This window comes from Rhizophagus irregularis, chromosome 7 (genome assembly GCF_026210795.1).
Source record: "Rhizophagus irregularis chromosome 7, complete sequence".
Lineage (NCBI taxonomy): Eukaryota > Fungi > Glomeromycota > Glomeromycetes > Glomerales > Glomeraceae > Rhizophagus > Rhizophagus irregularis.
In genome coordinates this window covers 4,985,952-5,004,106 of record NC_089435.1, presented here as the reverse complement: position 1 = coordinate 5,004,106, position 18,155 = coordinate 4,985,952, and the positions used below count along the sequence as shown (strand labels likewise).

The following is an 18,155-nucleotide window of genomic DNA, read 5'->3' as shown; positions in this document are numbered from 1 at the left end:
TATCAATGGTGGTTAATCCGCAAACCATCAATGTTAATGAATCTAAAAAAAAGAAACAAGTGAGTACTATTAAACTAAACAACATGAATGGTTGGGCAGCAAAACCTTGACACACAATTTATATGTTGAAAACAGAGATAGACGTTCACAGTAAGCAGTCTAAGACCGCGTAACTGTGGCCACGATGAGCTTCTAGAGCTCTGAAACCAAGGGAAATAAATCCATGACAAGATATCACTGTGCTAGAGGCCAATAATTTGTTCCTCCTTCAGAACAATGGACCTCACATGACCCGTGAGAAAGGTGCATAATTATTCCCGCTGTAAATGAATAGAATAATAGTCCCCACAACTTGCCATGCTATGGTGGTCTAGATTTTCCTTCTCAAACAACATGAAATTTAAAGAAATAGTACCTTAATTAAAACTGATCATTATTCTTAAAGTCCAACCATAAAAAGATTTTCAGAGCTAAAAGATGGTGAGATCTTTTGTTCGCCACCCTTTACTTCCTCCACTTGTTCTTAATTTCACTGTTTCGTCATTCCTCTCCTCTTTGGTTGTTGGTGCCACGTCTGGGGAGAGTTGCGTAGCAAAAAAGGACAGGCTTGGAACGTTAGTTGGGTAAGTTGTCTGAAGTAGGACGCGACATACTGTTTGTTTTAAATGTGTTTTTTTTATTATTAAGTATTTCAAAATTTTTCAATAGAGAAATGCGCTACTAATCCTTTTATAAAAAAAAAAAAGTATAAGCAAGTCTAAAACGCGAAACGCGTTAATCAAAATGAAGTCATGGGATGATGGGAGTCATGGGAATCATGCGCCGCACCCGCCGCACCACAGCATGATCACGTGATACGTCCAATCAAAAAAAAAAAGACTATTTATCTATAATGACAAATATATTTCATATTAAATAGTATAGCTCGTAATGACATTATTTTTATACATCAATTACATCATTATTGATATAGATTTTTCTTATTATTATATACTGATAATCTGATATACAGTATTTTACTATATAAAAATTTGGTTAATAAACTTATTATACATTATTTATTTAAAATTACTTCGCACAGATATTATTCGACCTTTACTCCTTCCGAACAAACTTAGGATTCTTTAAATATCTACAACCGCTGTTTCTGTGGACTTCTACAGGCAAATCATTCGAAGGACTAACAACCATAACACTAGAAGCGCAAGTATCTATTTTTTATACCCAAAAAGTTGTAAACAATAATAATAGGAATAATTTGAAATTAACATACGCAAACTAATTGTGTTATTGCTATTAGGATTACATTCAATACCAGCAGGATGACACCTGTGAGTTTTTCAATATATATAAGGAATAAAAATAATAACAAATGAGAGGTATCATCTGAACACGAAGAAAAGAGATAAGAAATGGCCGTGTACGAAATAATACAATTTTCTTTTATACAAATTAAATTGCAGTTCATTTAGAAAGTAACACCTGATACATTAAATAATTAAATAAAATAGTAACTTTTTATATTATGCATTGTGTTATACAAAAAATAGTATTTCATATTTTGAAATATTAAATACTGAAAAAAATTAGTTAATACAAGATGTAATAGGACTTGGAGGGTGAACAGGTTTCTCATTTTCTTTACGATTACATTTTGATTGACAAGACTGTATATGTCTTGATAAATATCCATGTCGAGTGAAGTTCTTCATACATCCATTAATTGGACAATTAAAAGGTTTTTGCCATGAAGAATTAGGATGTGAAGTTATAGATTCAGTAAAAATATATGTTGTAATCGTACGAGATAATGGGGATGATGAATTATTTCCTTTATTTTGAACTTGATCACGGATATAAAGAGTTGACAAATTTTTAAAAGAAACTGCAATCATCTTTTTATTTCGGTGATTTCTCTTTTTAAATGTGTTATCATGAGTTCTTTTATATCTCGTCAATTCATCAGATCTGGAGAATCTTTTGGAACACCTGTTCTAAGTACATTTATGGGATTGTTCTCCAGTGTGAGTTCAGATATGTCAGTTTAAATGTTCCAGTCTGTTGAATTCATGAGTGCAAACTTGGCATTTATGAGTTTTAGGATTTTGGGATTTTGTTGGAGATCTATTACTTTGATTGCCTATTTTTGACGCGATTTTTTCATCTGCTGGACCATTTATTAATTTAGCGAGGTCGTTAGACATTACGTAAGAAAAAGATTTTAGAAAAGTAACGGGTTGGAAAGGATTTGATGGAAGAAAAAGAGTAAATAATTAATAAAGTGTTGTTTTATTGCTGTTTTCTAATTACTGTGATCTAGCATTATTTAATAAAAAAAAATTTTTTTGAGAAAATATGTGAAAATAAAAATTTTATTGCATTTTCAAATAAAGGAGGTATGATTATAAGCTAAAAATTATAATTTTAAGAAAAAATTTTCAATTTTTAAATAAGTTTACTTATAAGTAACTTTATAAATTTTGTGTAACAAATCGGTTTTAAAAGTTATTTATAAGCAAACTTATTTAAAGATTGAAAATTTTTTCTTAAAATTATAATTTTTAGCTTATAATCATACCTCCTTTATTTGAAAATGCAATAAAATTTTTATTTTCACATGTTTTCTCAAAAAATATTTTTTTTTATTAAAAAATGCTAGATCACAGTAATTAGAAAACAGCAATAAAAAAAATTGGTAGATTTATATAAAAAAAAATTTATTTTTTCATATTTCATAATGTAACTCAAATTTGTTATCTTATCTCGAAAACAATTAGTTTATATATTATTGTTATAGTTATACATCTGATTATCAAAATTTATTGTCAGTGAACTATTTGTCGGTAAAAATAATTGACACTTTAATTTGTAAATCATCATTGTATCTTGGCAATTGTCATATGCTTTAGATTGATTGGCAAAATTTTCCCATAGTCAGTAAATATTGTCAGATTCAAGTAATCACATGTCATTTGACTATAATAAATTTATTATAGTATGTTCAGCTAGCATATGATTACGCAAATCTGCCGTTAAATAGATCATTATAACATATCGGCGAATTTGATTCATTGTCTAAATATGTTGAATTTTATACTAAAAAAGATGCAGCAAAATTAGGATGTGAAATACAATAACCAGATAAGTAGATTTAACTTTTAAAAAATACAATTTAACGTGATTTAAATTTTGGCCAGAATTAGCATAATTTTGGCCAGAATTTAAAATTAATATTAATACAAAAATGATACGAAGCCAATTCTAAATTATAGGTTTCTTAAATCAAGATGAACTTACATAAATTTAGATATTTGAAATTTATTTTTTGTTTGTAATTACCATAAAAAATATTTAAACGTTAGCCAAATAAAAAGATATCTATAGACATAATAAAAAAATAAAAATAAATGTTTTTTACACCATCTTACTATCATAAAAAGTATCGTTTATCCATTTTTAAATTTGCAATTATTGATCTATGATTTGTTTTTTTATCTTTGGTAGTTTATTATAAAACTGATGAAGATTTTATTTAAAGTATTATAAAATATAGTAAATTTACATAAGTAAAATAAAGATTTTATGCCCTTCGTATTATGAAAGTTAATGCATTGATATGTAACAGTTTGTTAATTGTTAGAAGCCATATATTTAATATGAGGATAATTGCTATCATCGATAAATTGATGACATCTAAATCAAAGAAATAAAAAAATTTATTTCTATATGGTTAAAAAAACAAATAAAAAAGATAATAAGTTTATCCTTCTAACTAACAGAGCTTTAGCAAAAAACGAACATACAACTTATCTAAGGATTCCAGGTCCATTTCTAATATTTCTTTAGGTTTAATGACAATCACGTTTTTTATTACAATTTACTGTACATAAGGTTCCCTATAAAAATAAAGAAAAAAACACTAACAATGTAATGTGTCTTTAGATCAATGCTAAATATACATACTGTAACTATTATAAACTTACTCAAGATCTCGATCCATTTTTTAACATTTCTTAGTCAAAGACAAGTGCATGTTCCTATTACAATTTACGCAAGATCTCAATCTGTTCTCTATAAGAATAAATAAAAAAGAAATGTTAAACAATATTAATTTAGGTTAAATGTCAAATATACACCGTTATTATAACTTACCTAGAAACTCGTCAGTCCATTTTTTAACATTTCTTTAGGTTAGAGTTACGATCTGGATGATTAACTAAGATCAACATTTTTAAATATCCTCAATCAATATTTGGAATGTGATACCCCGCATTTCTTAAATTATGCATAACCAGCAGGTCATTATTCAACATCATAGGATGACCCTAATAAATGAATTATTTTATTAATTAAAGTATAAAAATAAACATAATCAAAACAGATTGAATTTTATTATCTATACGGATGAATATTTCTGATTTTTGATTAACTTACTAATTTTTCTTTTCTTTTTTGTTTTTGGGTGAGATATTTAAATTCATCAAATTATATATTGAGGTATACTTATAAGAGATCTTAAAAAAAAATAATTCTTTTATTGATCAAAGACGTATATAATTATTAAAATGTGGCCGATCCATAAATTATCTGGATCGTAATTCTACTTCAGGTTAAAGACAAGAATACGTTCCTATTAAGATCTCCAAATCTATTTCCTATAAACAAAAAAAATGACCATGTTAATGATGAATATACGCTCCTAATAGACTCTCATTAGTTTCCCATTACACCATTAACAAGGCTTCAAGTCCATTCTTTGAACATTTCTTAATGAAACCTTTTTTCTAGGAACTTACCAAACTCAAAATATATATTAACAGTTAAGGTTATCTATAAAAAAAATAAAAAATTTTTTTTTTTTTTTTTTTTTTGACCGGAAAAAAATAAAATTTTTTTTTTTTTTTTTTTTGAAAAAATAAAAAATTTTTTTTTATCAGAAAATATATATTAGATATATACGGCCTATGTACTCCTCAAAAAAAAAAAATTCGTATTTAGATAAAAAACTTTTTTTAAATACTCTTTTTAATAAATAATATTTTAATTTGGACATGATCATCAGGTCTTATAACTAAATTTAGATTGAATGCTGGTTCGTATCTTGTTTAATACATCCACGTGGCCACCCGCCACACGTCAGTCCTGTTATGGTGTTTATATTTTATTCATTTCATCATAGCAATCCCAGTTATTTCACATCTCGGTAACTATATTTTTTTTATATATTTTCACTTTTTAATCACCTTTTTCACATATTTTTTTTTATTCATATTTTTGTCAAAACTAGGAGTAGTCATAAACTATGATAGAAGAAAGCACTTATCCCAAAAGTGTATTTATAAAGCTTTTTGATAATAAAAGAACTTTTTTTTATGAGATCATAAAAGAAGGAACATATCCTCTTGCTGAACAACTTTATTATACCAAAAATCTGAAACATTCCATTCCTCATAATTATATTGTCAAGACCCAATATGGCAAAGCAATGCATACAGTTAAATGTTCAATTGAATATATGGAAAAAAGGCCTTTATATAAAATTTGCTTTGGGGATAATTTTGCAAGAGAGGTACATTCCTGGGAGTCTCTGACAGATGCTGCCTGCAAGTACTACCAGGTACACTTATTTGAAAAAAAAATATTTAACAAATAATGTTAATTAATTTATACAATTAGGAGTTTAATAAAACGAAAGAGATTGGAAAAAATCAAAATAGAAACCAGTCAAATAGAAAGAATAAAGGAAAAATATCTGGTCCTTTACTTTTTGGCCTCAAGTTACTGAGTGTTGAACGAGTGCGCAAAACAATGTCTTTAGACCTTAAAATTCGTCCATTTGATGAACTTGGTAATTCTCAAAAACGTCGCAAAATACTTGGATTGTCACAACGTGTCCTAGATATAGTTGAAAAAGAAAAAGGAAATACATTTCATCCAGATGATCAAATAAAGCTTAAACAAATAAAATTTGAAACTTATGATGATATATATGAAATTAATTTTGGAAAGTTGGGTAAAATAGAGGAAATGAAAAAAATTGAAGCAGTGGTTAAGTCTTTGGATAGGGGCCATATCTCAAGAGAAGCTTATCGATCTCTGGCACGAATTGAAGATCTTCCACGTGAAAATGTAATATGTGATTTCCGACAAAAAATCAATGCAGAAATGAAAAAAAAAGTTCCAATGACTCTAGTTGATTTGTTACAACCAACTGCATTTGAACCAATTACAGGAAATCCAGATATTACTGATAGTACAATTATTATGAATATGTTGGAATCAATTGGCAAAGGAGGACAGCGCCGTATAACAGATATTTTAAATTACATTATACCATTATATATTGAAAAAGGAATTTTAATTCCTAGAAGATCAACTTTACATATTCGAATTTCAGGAGATGGTCGTAATGTGGGACGCAAAGTAAAACACGTCATGATAACAATGACATTATTAAATGATCTAAATAGATTACAGAAACCAGATAATCACTACACATTAGTTTTATATCCAGGTGCTGAAACATATGATTCTCTTAGAAATGCACTAGCTCCTTTAATTTCTGATTTAAATGTATTAAAAGAGAGAGGTTTTTATCAAATAGGTGGTAATCATTGGCCAGTAGAATTGTATTTCAGTTCCGATTGGAAATTTTTGGCAATTTGTTTGGGAATGAAAGCTGCTAACGCACAATACTTTTGTCCTTGGTGTGATTGTAGCAAAAATGATATTATTACTACGTCAAAAACAATTAACAAATCAATGGATGATATTAAAATTAATTACAAACAAATAAATGGCCACATCAAAGAACCATTATTTTATGATACCACTACAAAATTGGGTAGTTGACGAATTGCATATTTTTTTGCGGATAACAGATAGATTGTGGGAGCTAATGATTTCTGATCTTCGCCGTGAAACTGCAGATGAAGAAATTTGGAAAGCCAAAATTTTATTGGAAATGCAGAGGCTTAACATATCATTTCAATTTTGGCATGAAAAAAATACCAATAATTTATTATACACTTCGCTGATGGGTCCAGACAAATTAAAAATCCTCAAAGGATTTGATCTTTTTGCTGTTTTTCAATCAATAACGAGAGCTATACAAATTCGTGCTTTGTGGGATCAATTTAATGAACTATATCATTTAATGCAAGACAAGAAAACAACAGGCGAATTTTTTCGTTATAAGGCCAAATCTTGGTTAGATGCATTTACAGCTCCTTCTACAGGACATCCAAATAGAAGTAATTTTGTTAGAGGTATGTATCGTGTCCAAGATATAACACCATACATTCATGTTTTATGTAATCATGCCGCAGAGTTTCTTGAAATCCATCACGAGTTTGGATTGGCTGCATTTTCATGTTCACCAGTAGAAAAAAAGAACCATATGCAGGTGTGCCTTTATTTTCAAAATACATTGAAAGATGGGGGGAATAAAAATTCACGAAAATCAGCGATCTTAGAAATGCTAGAGTATGAAAATCGGCAATTATATTTTGCATCAAATAAAGTTCCTAATTTTCTAAAAAAATCCAAAAAATATAGGTTACAATAATAGGATTTTATTTGTTTAACAATAAAAAAGAAAAAAAAATTTTCGTGATCAAGTAATTTTTATTATGGGCAATTGAACTAATACTATATCTATGTAATTTTTTTTCAATTGATAATAGTTCATTCCATCGTTATCATAATAGAAACCTAATTACATAAGTTTATAAAATTTTCTTTAAATTTGACATTGGTCTAAAAAAAAACGAAATTGAGCTGAACCCGCTTCAAATTTATGGTTCTCTTTGTCTCTACCTCCCGTCACCTTCCATTTAACGGTCATTTCTCCATTATAAACTAATTTTGATTTTGATTTTTTTGCATTTTGATCATAACTGTTATTTTCACTTTCAGGCATATACAAACGAACAAAACTCAATTGTCCTCCTCCATAATTGCGCTCACCCCAATTTTTGTCATCTAAGACTTTTCCAACTTCATCAAAGGCCTTTTCTCCCTTAAAGATACATAAATAAGAAGACCCACATGGAGAGTAACACGTTATATGGTTTCTAAAAATACCAACGAAGGCATCTTCACTACAATGTATCGAAAATACTTGTTTCCCAACAGCAGTATGATGGTTTTTAAGACGTTTTTGTAATTCTTTAATTATAGCTTTTTTCAAGTGTGAAAGTTCGGACTCTGAAACTGGTTGAATATGTGAAGGAAGTGTATTGTAAGATACATGTTTTAATGTTTCGTGTCTTTGTAGACCTGAGCGATTTTTGAACCCTTTAACACGCCTTTTGCAGATTGAACAATATAACCTAGTTGAATCTCGGGTAGACATTACTTAAAAAAAAAATAAAATTCTATAAGTAAACGAATAACTAAAAAAAAAGTAGAGAAAACTAACAATTTCAGTAAGTTTTATAAAAAAATTACACCGGTTTTATGCTGAAGTATATACCGAAGTTAGTTGGATGGGTTGTATAGTGGTTAGATGGGTTGAACGCGTATTTTTCATTAAGTTATTTTTGTTTTACGATTAGTTGAACGGAAAATTTTTTTTATTAACTGGTCTTTATAATCATATGACATAAAAACACATGAATGCCGATCATATTAGTATTACATAAAGGACCGCTAAAGGCAACTTTGTCAATTAAATTCAAATGAACTAAATTCGCGCATATGAGGATGACTATTTTTTTTTAATAAAAGAATTATATTTAGTCAAATTGGATCAATAAAAATAAATAAAAAAAAATAAAATTTTAGGTAGTTAAATTTGTAATAAAAAATTTTATTTAATATTAATAATTACTAATTAGTAAGTTATGAATTATTGTGAGAGAAAAAGAGACTGTTATGGGAGAAAGCAAGACATTTATATAGTAGTATGTGTGCAAGGAGCAATATATAGTAGTGGAACATGTTCATTAAAAAAAAAAAGTAGAAACAAAAAAGTTTGCGAAAATAGGTATTATTGATATTTGGCAAATCGATGTAAGATTTTGGTTATATTATAACAAGTAATTCTAAATTTATAAAATTGCCTTTTATATTTAAAAAAAATTACTAAAAATAGTTAAAATTAAAAAATAGCAATATATTATTAGTAAATGATTTACTTAATCAGGCAACTGTTTGCCTATCAGTAAACTTTTTTAAACGGTTTAATGGTTAACGATAAAGATTATAGCTGTAAAATCAAACAGTTTGGTGGTGATGGTAAAGGTTATGATGAAATTGGTAAAATATTTGACTGTCACAGTTAACCTTAAACATCAAACAATTTAACCCTCAGCATTAAATTTCTGTCCAGTCTGACACGCCATACAGTACTAGTACAGTATAGTACAGTATTAAGTACTGTACTTGACATAATATTTACCTAAAATAGTTAAATTATATCCTAAAAAGTTAGTACAGTATAGTATACTTAGTACTTGTACGAAATTTTTTGCTAGTATAGTACATACTAGAATTTTGCTTGTACAGATGTACTACCACAACCCTGTCCACATGATGTCTTATCAGTAATCCCATAATAATCAAAATTTTTACTACTACATTCTCTATATAGATTAGGATATTGATCCAATATTTTGTTGTGAAAATAGAAATGATCATAAGCTGGCTTAAATTGGGATGCAGATGATATATTTGCGATTATTACCTCACTATCACAGAAATCTTTCTCCTTAAGACCCATAAAATCATTTGCTTTAGCTGGAGTGATGATTTGAGGTGTAAATGGTACATTTACTTCAGGCAAGATTTTTTCAGAACAGACTGTCTCAGAAATTTTGGTCACATATGATCAGCTTCTGAAGATAACTTTTCCAAAAATATACTATAATCTATGATCTCTTGAAATTGTGCATTAGTAAGCTTTAAAATGGAATTTGTACTATATAAATTAATATACTTAATTTTATCTAGACCCACTTTTTCAAATAATTTATAGTTTTTTTAGCTCTCTGAGTTTTTTTATGCAAGCTATTTCATGATACAACCCTAACTTTTAACCCCAATTCTTGTAATCTTTTCTTGTGGAGGATAGAAAACTGTTCTATAATAGTATCATAATAAAGCATACTTCTTGCCTTTTTTTCACCAAATTTACTATTATTACTTTTAATAATCTCATCAAGCTGATCTTTGAAATCCTTCCAGTAAAGGTACCAATATAAAATTTCTTTCTGATTAGTTTAATCTGCCTTATCTTTAGCATTAATAGTTTTGTCATATAACTAAAACTTCGGACGAGTTGAGTCAACCCGGGTTAACTCATAAGTTGAGTTGAGTCGAGTCGAATTCGATTTGAGAATTTTCCATTATGTAATAATCAATTTGAATTACAAAATAATTCTGATTTAAGTCAATTCTGAGTTAAATTAATACTTGACTCAACTCAAGTAAACTTGGGTTAAATATTTTAAGATTTGTAATTACGTAAACTTATTTAAATGATCGATTATCTGATCATCTTTTTTTTTTTTACTTTTGACATGAGTGACAGTTTAGGCGAAAGTGCAAATTCTTCAATAAGGACTTATAGCTCTGTATGGTCATATTTCACATTAGTGAAAAATGATGAAAAGGTTCAGTGTAATTATTATGGGTGAATGTATTATTATTATAAAATAAATTTGTTAATTTAGCAGTATACTGAATATAAAATTTATTTTAATAAGAACAATGTATAAAAGAATAGGTGGCAACACTATGAATCTTCACAAATATATGCAGAGGAAACACTTCAGTAAAATCAAAACAGAGGTAGAAAATAGTGAAATAGACAAGTTTATAAAAAAAGAATTACCCGTAAATGTTTATTTTCTTTTTTTTATATATTGTATTTATGCTTTTTAATATTAATAAAGAAATTTAGCGTTATACTCAATGAACATTTTGAGATTTTATTGTCAGATGGACTGTTTGTAATGACTAACCTTTTACGGCCATAGAAAGTAAACACTTTAGACTTTTATTTCATATACTTAATTCTATTGTAAAAGCTCCATTAGCAGATACTTTACATAGCGATGTTATTGATAAATTTAATGAAGAAAAAAATAATATACAGGAGATTTTACAGGTATTTCATATTTGTTATTGTTATTTACTTTAATTTTATAAATAAATACTAAATAGTAAATACTAATAATATTGAATTATTAGAATGCACCAGGTTGACTTTTATTCACGTTAGATGCTTAGACATCATCGAGTTACATTCCATTCCTTAGAATAACTGTACATTGGATAAGTCACGAATGGGAATTAAAAGAAATCTTAATTAACTTTTGTAAATTATCTGGATCCCACTTTGGGAAAAATTTACACGAATCATTTGTAAAAAGTTGTGACAATATGAGAATTCTCACAAAGGGATTATTATTTATGTTTGTTCTAACTATTTTTTTTTAATTAATTATAATTAACATTTTCTTTAATAATTCTTTATAAATTATAGCATGCTGCTTTAAATAATGATACTTTCATGAAAGTATTAGAAAAAACTTGTAAAGATCAAAATATTGAATTTACTGCGTATAATTATTACATTCGATGTTTGGCATACATTGGCAAATTTAAAAAGTGTAAAACAATGCATTGTTCAATATCGAATTTAATATAATGCTGATCAACATAAAATCACGTTGTTCTGCGAAAGTAACAATGATCAGTGCGATTAATTTTATAGATTAACGTAATAATAATGCACAGATCATGTGATGAACAATGCACAAATCATAAGTTGTTTAGCATCAGTACTTTATTTAATTAATGTATTTAATTTATGTGCTAAATACTAAATAATTTATTTTTGCCTTTGCGGATATTAAATTTCATTAGCAATATTTTTTATTCTATTGAAATTACCATTTATTAATTAATTATTTCTTTCGCACCACTTTCTTGATTAATTTCGCTATCATTATTTTGATACTATTTTGATCGTCTTGATCATCTTCAAATAATTCTTTGCCTTTAAACTAAGATTTAATCCATATTAGATTACAAAGTTATTAATGTTAGATTATCTAATAATTACAATTAGAGTTCCAAATGGGTCAGGTCAGGTCAGGTAAATTGATAAACCTGACCTGAAATTTTTTTTCAGGTCAGGTCAGGTCAGGTCATATCAGTATTATATATAAAAAATAAATAAAAAATACAGAAAATACAGAAAAATATAAATATTTAATAAAATTTTAAATTTTAAATCCTTTACTATCTACCAATAATCAAATTTATGCTATAAAGTGTAAAAAAAAATTTTATCCTATGTTAGATATTACATAAGTGATTTTCATTAAGGTACCCTTAATTATGATCTGCATAAATATTTCCTTTTGGATTTCGTATAACATTATGCAATAGTTTTTCGATCTGTCAGACAGATGTAACGATAATCAGATGACAGATTTTCATAGGTCGAAACACTCAACCTTAACTCTCTGGTAAAAGGGGTAAACCTTTGATTTTAGTTTTTTTTTTCTTTTTTAAAAAAAGAAAACTAAAATGCCAAATAAAATTTCCAAAGTCTTTTATGGAACATTAATTCATTCATTATCTCTTGCCAATCTTGAAATCCTACAAAATACTTTATTAGGAGTAGATATTTCTGGAAAGATAGCTTTCTTAGAAAAAAATGTTTTAGACGAAATAACTTTGAATCATATTATTTCTCAATGGGAATTTCCTGAACAAGAGGTTATTAGATTGAGTAAAAGACAATTTCTTATGCCTGGATTTATTGATACTCATACACATGCATCACAATATCCAAATGCAGGAACTGGTATGGATTTACCACTACTTGATTGGTTGAACAAATATACATTTCCGCTTGAACAGTCATACTCATCATTATCGTTTGCTGAGAAAGTTTATCCAATAGTAGTAAATAATTTATTGCGCAGTGGAACGACAACAGCTGTTTACTTTACAACAATTCATCTTGAATCAAGTAAATATTTAGCCAGATTAGTCAAAGAAAAAGGACAGAGAGGGTTTATTGGAAAAGTTAATATGGATTGTAATTCACCGGAGAATTATATTGAGTCATTAGACAATAGTGTTAAATCAACTGAAGAATTTATAAAATATGTGTTAAATTTAGAAAAAGATGAAGGAAGAGAAAATGGATCGAGACTCGTTTATCCAATAATTACACCTAGATTTGCAATCACCTGTACATCACAACTTATGGATTCACTTGGATTATTAGCAAAAAAATATAATATGCCAATTCAATCACATTTATCAGAAAATATAGGAGAAATAAATTTTATTTCAGAATTATTTCCACATCTACCAGATTATACAACAGTATATGATCATCATGGATTATTAAATGAAAAAACGATTATGGCTCATGGAATACACTTATCGTCAAAAGAACTTAAATTAATTAAAGAACGTAATATTGGTATATCACATTGTCCTACTTCAAATTTTGCTATATGTTCAGGTGTATGTAACGTTAGACAATTATTAGATGAAGGTATTAAAGTTGGTTTGGGTACTGATTTAAGTGGCGGCTATTCAAAATCTATTTTAAATGCTATAAGAAATGCAAACATAGCAAGTCGCGTTGTATTTATGGCTTCTTCAAAAGTTGATGATAAACCTTTGAATAAATCTTTTCCGCACCTTACTTTACCTGAATTAACTTATTTAGCTACAATGGGAGGTGCTGAATTGGTCAATCTTGATAAGATTATCGGAAATTTTCTAATTGGTAAAGAATTTGATGCTTTATTAATTGATCCTGATGCTTGTCAATCTCCCTTAGATATTTTTGATGATTTAGAAGATATTGAAAGAATTTTTGAAAAATTTATATTTCTTGGTGATGAAAGGAATCTTAAATCTGTTTATGTTAAAGGAAAGAAAGTATCTGGAACTGATCTGGAAAGTATGAATTTACGTGAAAAAGAATTATTAAAAAATTTAAGTAAATTGAATGGTGGAAATTGTCATTTGTGTAATCCAAATTCATAATAGAAAAGAGCTAGAATTTATATTAGTATTTTAATTATTTATTAGAAATTTGTATTACTTTAAATACTTAATTATATAGAAATAAAACTTTTAATTTCTAATTTTTTACCTGTGTGGTATTACAATATTACGTGACAAATTATAGTATTATAACATTATTTAATAATTATGTAATAAATTTCCGCTCGCTTATGTTTCGGTTCATTATAGAGTTTATATCTACAAGGTGATAACTAAAAAAGAAGTCAATGTTTATTTTAATTAACAATATCAGATATTAACACCTTACAAAACTTGATTAGTAAAACGAATTAAACTTTTTTCGTTAATTAGCAAAAAAAAACTATTTGAATAAAATTTCATTAACCGGAACTATATTAGTGGTGATGAAAATCTCTCAAATTGACCAATCGAGAAGGACATTCTCGCAATATAACCGGAAATTTCATTCGAAACTCCAACCTGTACTGCTGCTTCCAGTACTGCGTATGTACTTTTCCAGAGCAATTGACCACGTACTTTCTAGAGTTAACTCCAAAATCGTTTTATTGAAAGCACATATTACGGATATATATTCGGAGTATCTGGAGAAATTTGCGTGACAAGAAACTATTAGATGCCTTTCATTCGTTAAGTGATACATAGCCGGGAGATTTACTGCTAAACTTCCATTTCCAACGGTCGCTTATTAGGCGTTGTCATCAACGAACTCAAATCCGCATCAGTCCTTTTTTTCCTGAAGGTTCTAACATATGCAATTAACGTTAACTATTAATGATTTGCGCGGATTAAACCGGTATGCCCATGATGACCTTTACATATGGATAGCGTTAAATTCTTTTATTGTTAAATTAAGGAGAGACCAAAACCGATCCTGCGAATTATATAAAGAGGTGATGTCCTGGTTAGTGAACCTTTTTATCCGCCTCATACAAGTAAAATAAAAATCGAACGAAACTAATCAAACTAATTTAACTTACCATTATTTGCATCATCGATATTTACAATCAAACGAACTCATATTATATTCCGCAAAGTAATAATAAGGTAGGATTGGTTTATTGTTTGGCTAGCTTCTTAAAACATATCATTTTTATTTCTTCTTTTTTTTTCACACACGACACAAATATTTAAAACACTTTTTATTACTAAAATCTTTGTAAAAAAAGCATTCTTTATTTAGTTTACCCTACGATGCTAATCAATTTCCACTTTCCAGCTCCCAAATAAAACATAAATGATCACCGAACTCATTGTACAATAGACGCAGTAAATTACTGTGAAATCGGTTGATCTTTTAATTTTTCCAAACAGCAATCGGTTGATCACGGACTCCTGCGGAGCCCGGATCAACCAATCAAATTTGCATTTAATTTGATAGGAAAAATAACGGATATCAAAAGGTAAGAGAAGCGAGTGTTGTAAGAGCAACCTTTATTTCTTCATTTCCCCGCAAAAGGTATTCTAAACGTTTCTCTATATCAATATCTAGAAGAAGGGCCTTTATTATCCCACGTTCTACTTCAGTTCATTTAATTTCAATTTCGCATCTTCCCACTTGCTATCCATTATTACAATTATTACAAAAGGCAGAGATAATTGTACCATCACGGGTTTTTAAGCTAATGACGACAATGTCCGTGTTCTATAAAAAATAATGTCGATTGATATTTCAAAATAAAAATCCTTTATTATAAATTGTAAAGACGCTAAGTTCTTTTGAGTATGTGTTAATTGTAAATAAAAGAAATAATAAAAGATAACAGTATCACACCAGTCTGAAAATTTCACAAAAAAATACTCATAGATTCTTTGTGATATTTTTACTCTCACCCTTCAAATTATTTACATGTCATCTAATAAAAATTATCAAGTGATCAGATCCTGTAAAAGATTTTAAAAATTTATTTGACAACTACTTATACAATATGCTTTTTTCTGCTTATTTGGGGTATTATGATATTCAAGATTTCATCTTTTACGTTCATCTATGAGAAATCGCTCTTCAGGCTTTGTAGAAAATTGTCATTGAAATTAAGCTAATTAATAAAATGATTTATATATAACGAAAAAACATTGAGAATGGGTTTCAAAATTTTTACAAATCAAATAAAAAAAAACTAGAATAAAGAAAGATTTTATGATGAAGAGTTTTTATTAATATACTATGTTGATGTACGTTAACAAAAATAAATGTCTATTATCATCCTCTATTATTATCTCTATAATTTTGTTATTTATTATTTTTGTTAATCAGTCTTCAACCGAGACTTCTTGCATGAGCAATTCTCTTTCTGCTGAAGACATGACTTTTGAAGGTAGATATTGCTCTGATTCATCCGATAATCCCACATACGGTAAAATAATACACACCCATTTAATTTTTGGATTTTTTCCAAGCGTTTTTGACCGGTCGAATATCGCGATTAAAAGTAAAGAGTAACATGAATATGACGCTGTCACATGCCTAATATGGAAAATAGAATGATTATTCAAGATGGTATCAGTATTATCGGGCAAAGGTTGTTGTTAACTTACCACCAAGCATGTAATTGTGGATTCAATATTTTATTCATCTCGGTACAAAAATGATAATCGATATTCCATCCAATGTATCCAATTAAAAATATTGTAGATCCTCGAATCATTAATGCTCCTATACCTTTTTCATCCTTTAAATTAATTACGATTGCAATTATATGTAGATATACGCAAATAGACATTAAGAAGAAAGTACCTATATAAAATGAGATGATAGTTAAAATTGCAATTTACTCGAATTTTCGGTACGTCAATTTAAGTAAAATTTCCCACCCTGAAAGATATAAAATTCAACTAATTTCATTATTCTGTTTTCATAATATTCCCCCAAAAATATTAATAATATCGAAAAAATCGATCCCCACAAGAAAAGGGTGATTGGGAACCAGTTCCCAAATTTTCTTTCCTTCTTATTTTCATTTACCGAATAAAATAATATCAATAAATAAAAAATCATTGGTATTCCATCAAAATGTTCAAACGGGAATATTAGTGTTCCGTGAAATAGAATTGACCCGAATCCTATAAACGTAATTCTAAAGATATCATTGAAAGCGATTAATTTTTGCAAAGGTGAAAATTATTTGATTTATAAAACTTACGCTATAAAACATAATGAAAATCTATAATCAAAACCTTTAGAATGCATCATAGAGCCGAATATTCCTGCGCAGATGAGACATAACGATGATAAGGTATTAAAAAATTCTGCGATATAATATGATACTTCATAATTATTCTCGCACCAATCTAGTGTACGAATCCAACGAAATTGTTTTTAAAAATAAAGACATGTGTATAGCTAGCAGTAAAGTAACAAATAAGAAAAATCGAATATTAACTCACCAACTATATATATATATATTTTTAACATTTTTTTTTCGAATGATGAGTTAATATTGTGGCGCAATGAATATAAAATTTCTAGAAAATAGTCATTAATACCTGTAGAAGTGGGTTCTCCCCAAAATCCAACGGTGGAATTCATTTAATTGAATTATAATATATAGTATTCTAAAGTTCAAAAGTGAGTTGCTTTGAAAGCTTTGTCTCTTTAATAAATTTACAGGTCAAAATTTGGTCATTTATGTAATAAACATTGTGCTACTTAATTTGATGTAAATATGCATGTCGGCTAATTTGCTTGTTTATCGTTTTTTATTCATACCCCGAAACCGATATAGTCAAAACTCTATAGATGCACTCTCCTTGCGATTATACGCATAATTATTTAAAATAATGTGTTTAGAAAGGATGTGAAAATATATTGTACTTTTAAATTTAACGAAATGTATAAAAGATTAAAAATTTAAAAAATTGACCTGTAACAGGATCCCAGAAACTCTATATAAAGTTTACCGGTAAAATGAGAAAAGTTATTGAAAATTGTCATTGGGTAATATTATCATAAATATATTTATGGTAACTGTGACGTAATTAGTTAAGTCATGTGTCGTAACTATAAAGTAATTTAAAAATGAGTCCTCTAGTTGTTTACATATATATATTAAGGGTATATATAAGTATTAGTTATTTACTGATCAGTAGATCTAGTAGTATATAAATGGTTAGTATGATGATCCATT

The 18,155-nt window shown here is 27.9% G+C and overlaps 5 protein-coding genes across 5 annotated transcripts; 3 read left to right on the top strand and 2 right to left on the bottom strand.

Annotated features, from left to right (window-relative positions):
- Positions 1-477: 477 nt before the first annotated feature.
- OCT59_027830 (uncharacterized protein) lies at positions 478-1,376 on the top strand (the record flags this gene model as incomplete). The annotated part of the gene is made up of 3 exons (XM_066137250.1): positions 478-480; positions 1,082-1,203; positions 1,301-1,376. The coding sequence occupies 3 exons, from the start codon at positions 478-480 to the stop codon at positions 1,374-1,376; spliced, it is 201 nt and encodes a 66-aa protein (XP_065993656.1).
- Positions 1,377-5,302: 3,926 nt separating this feature from the next.
- OCT59_027829 (uncharacterized protein) lies at positions 5,303-7,567 on the top strand (the record flags this gene model as incomplete). Its single annotated transcript, XM_066137249.1, has 3 exons — positions 5,303-5,617; positions 5,677-6,589; positions 6,882-7,567. 3 exons carry the CDS (start codon positions 5,303-5,305, stop codon positions 7,565-7,567), a joined length of 1,914 nt encoding a protein of 637 aa, XP_065993655.1.
- A 174-nt stretch (positions 7,568-7,741) lies between these two features.
- On the bottom strand, positions 7,742-8,356 carry OCT59_027828 (uncharacterized protein; the record flags this gene model as incomplete). The annotated part of the gene is made up of 1 exon (XM_066137248.1): positions 7,742-8,356. One exon carries the CDS (start codon positions 8,354-8,356, stop codon positions 7,742-7,744), a length of 615 nt encoding a protein of 204 aa, XP_065993654.1.
- A 4,187-nt stretch (positions 8,357-12,543) lies between these two features.
- On the top strand, positions 12,544-14,149 carry OCT59_027827 (uncharacterized protein; the record flags this gene model as incomplete). Its single annotated transcript, XM_066137247.1, has 2 exons — positions 12,544-12,823; positions 12,911-14,149. The coding sequence occupies 2 exons, from the start codon at positions 12,544-12,546 to the stop codon at positions 14,026-14,028; spliced, it is 1,398 nt and encodes a 465-aa protein (XP_065993653.1). The 3' UTR covers positions 14,029-14,149.
- A 2,023-nt stretch (positions 14,150-16,172) lies between these two features.
- OCT59_027826 (uncharacterized protein) lies at positions 16,173-17,557 on the bottom strand (the record flags this gene model as incomplete). Its single annotated transcript, XM_025312835.2, has 5 exons — positions 16,173-16,495; positions 16,567-16,765; positions 16,843-17,105; positions 17,172-17,319; positions 17,515-17,557. The coding sequence occupies 5 exons, from the start codon at positions 17,555-17,557 to the stop codon at positions 16,282-16,284; spliced, it is 867 nt and encodes a 288-aa protein (XP_025188740.2). The 3' UTR covers positions 16,173-16,281.
- Between the last annotated feature and the right edge of the window lie 598 nt (positions 17,558-18,155).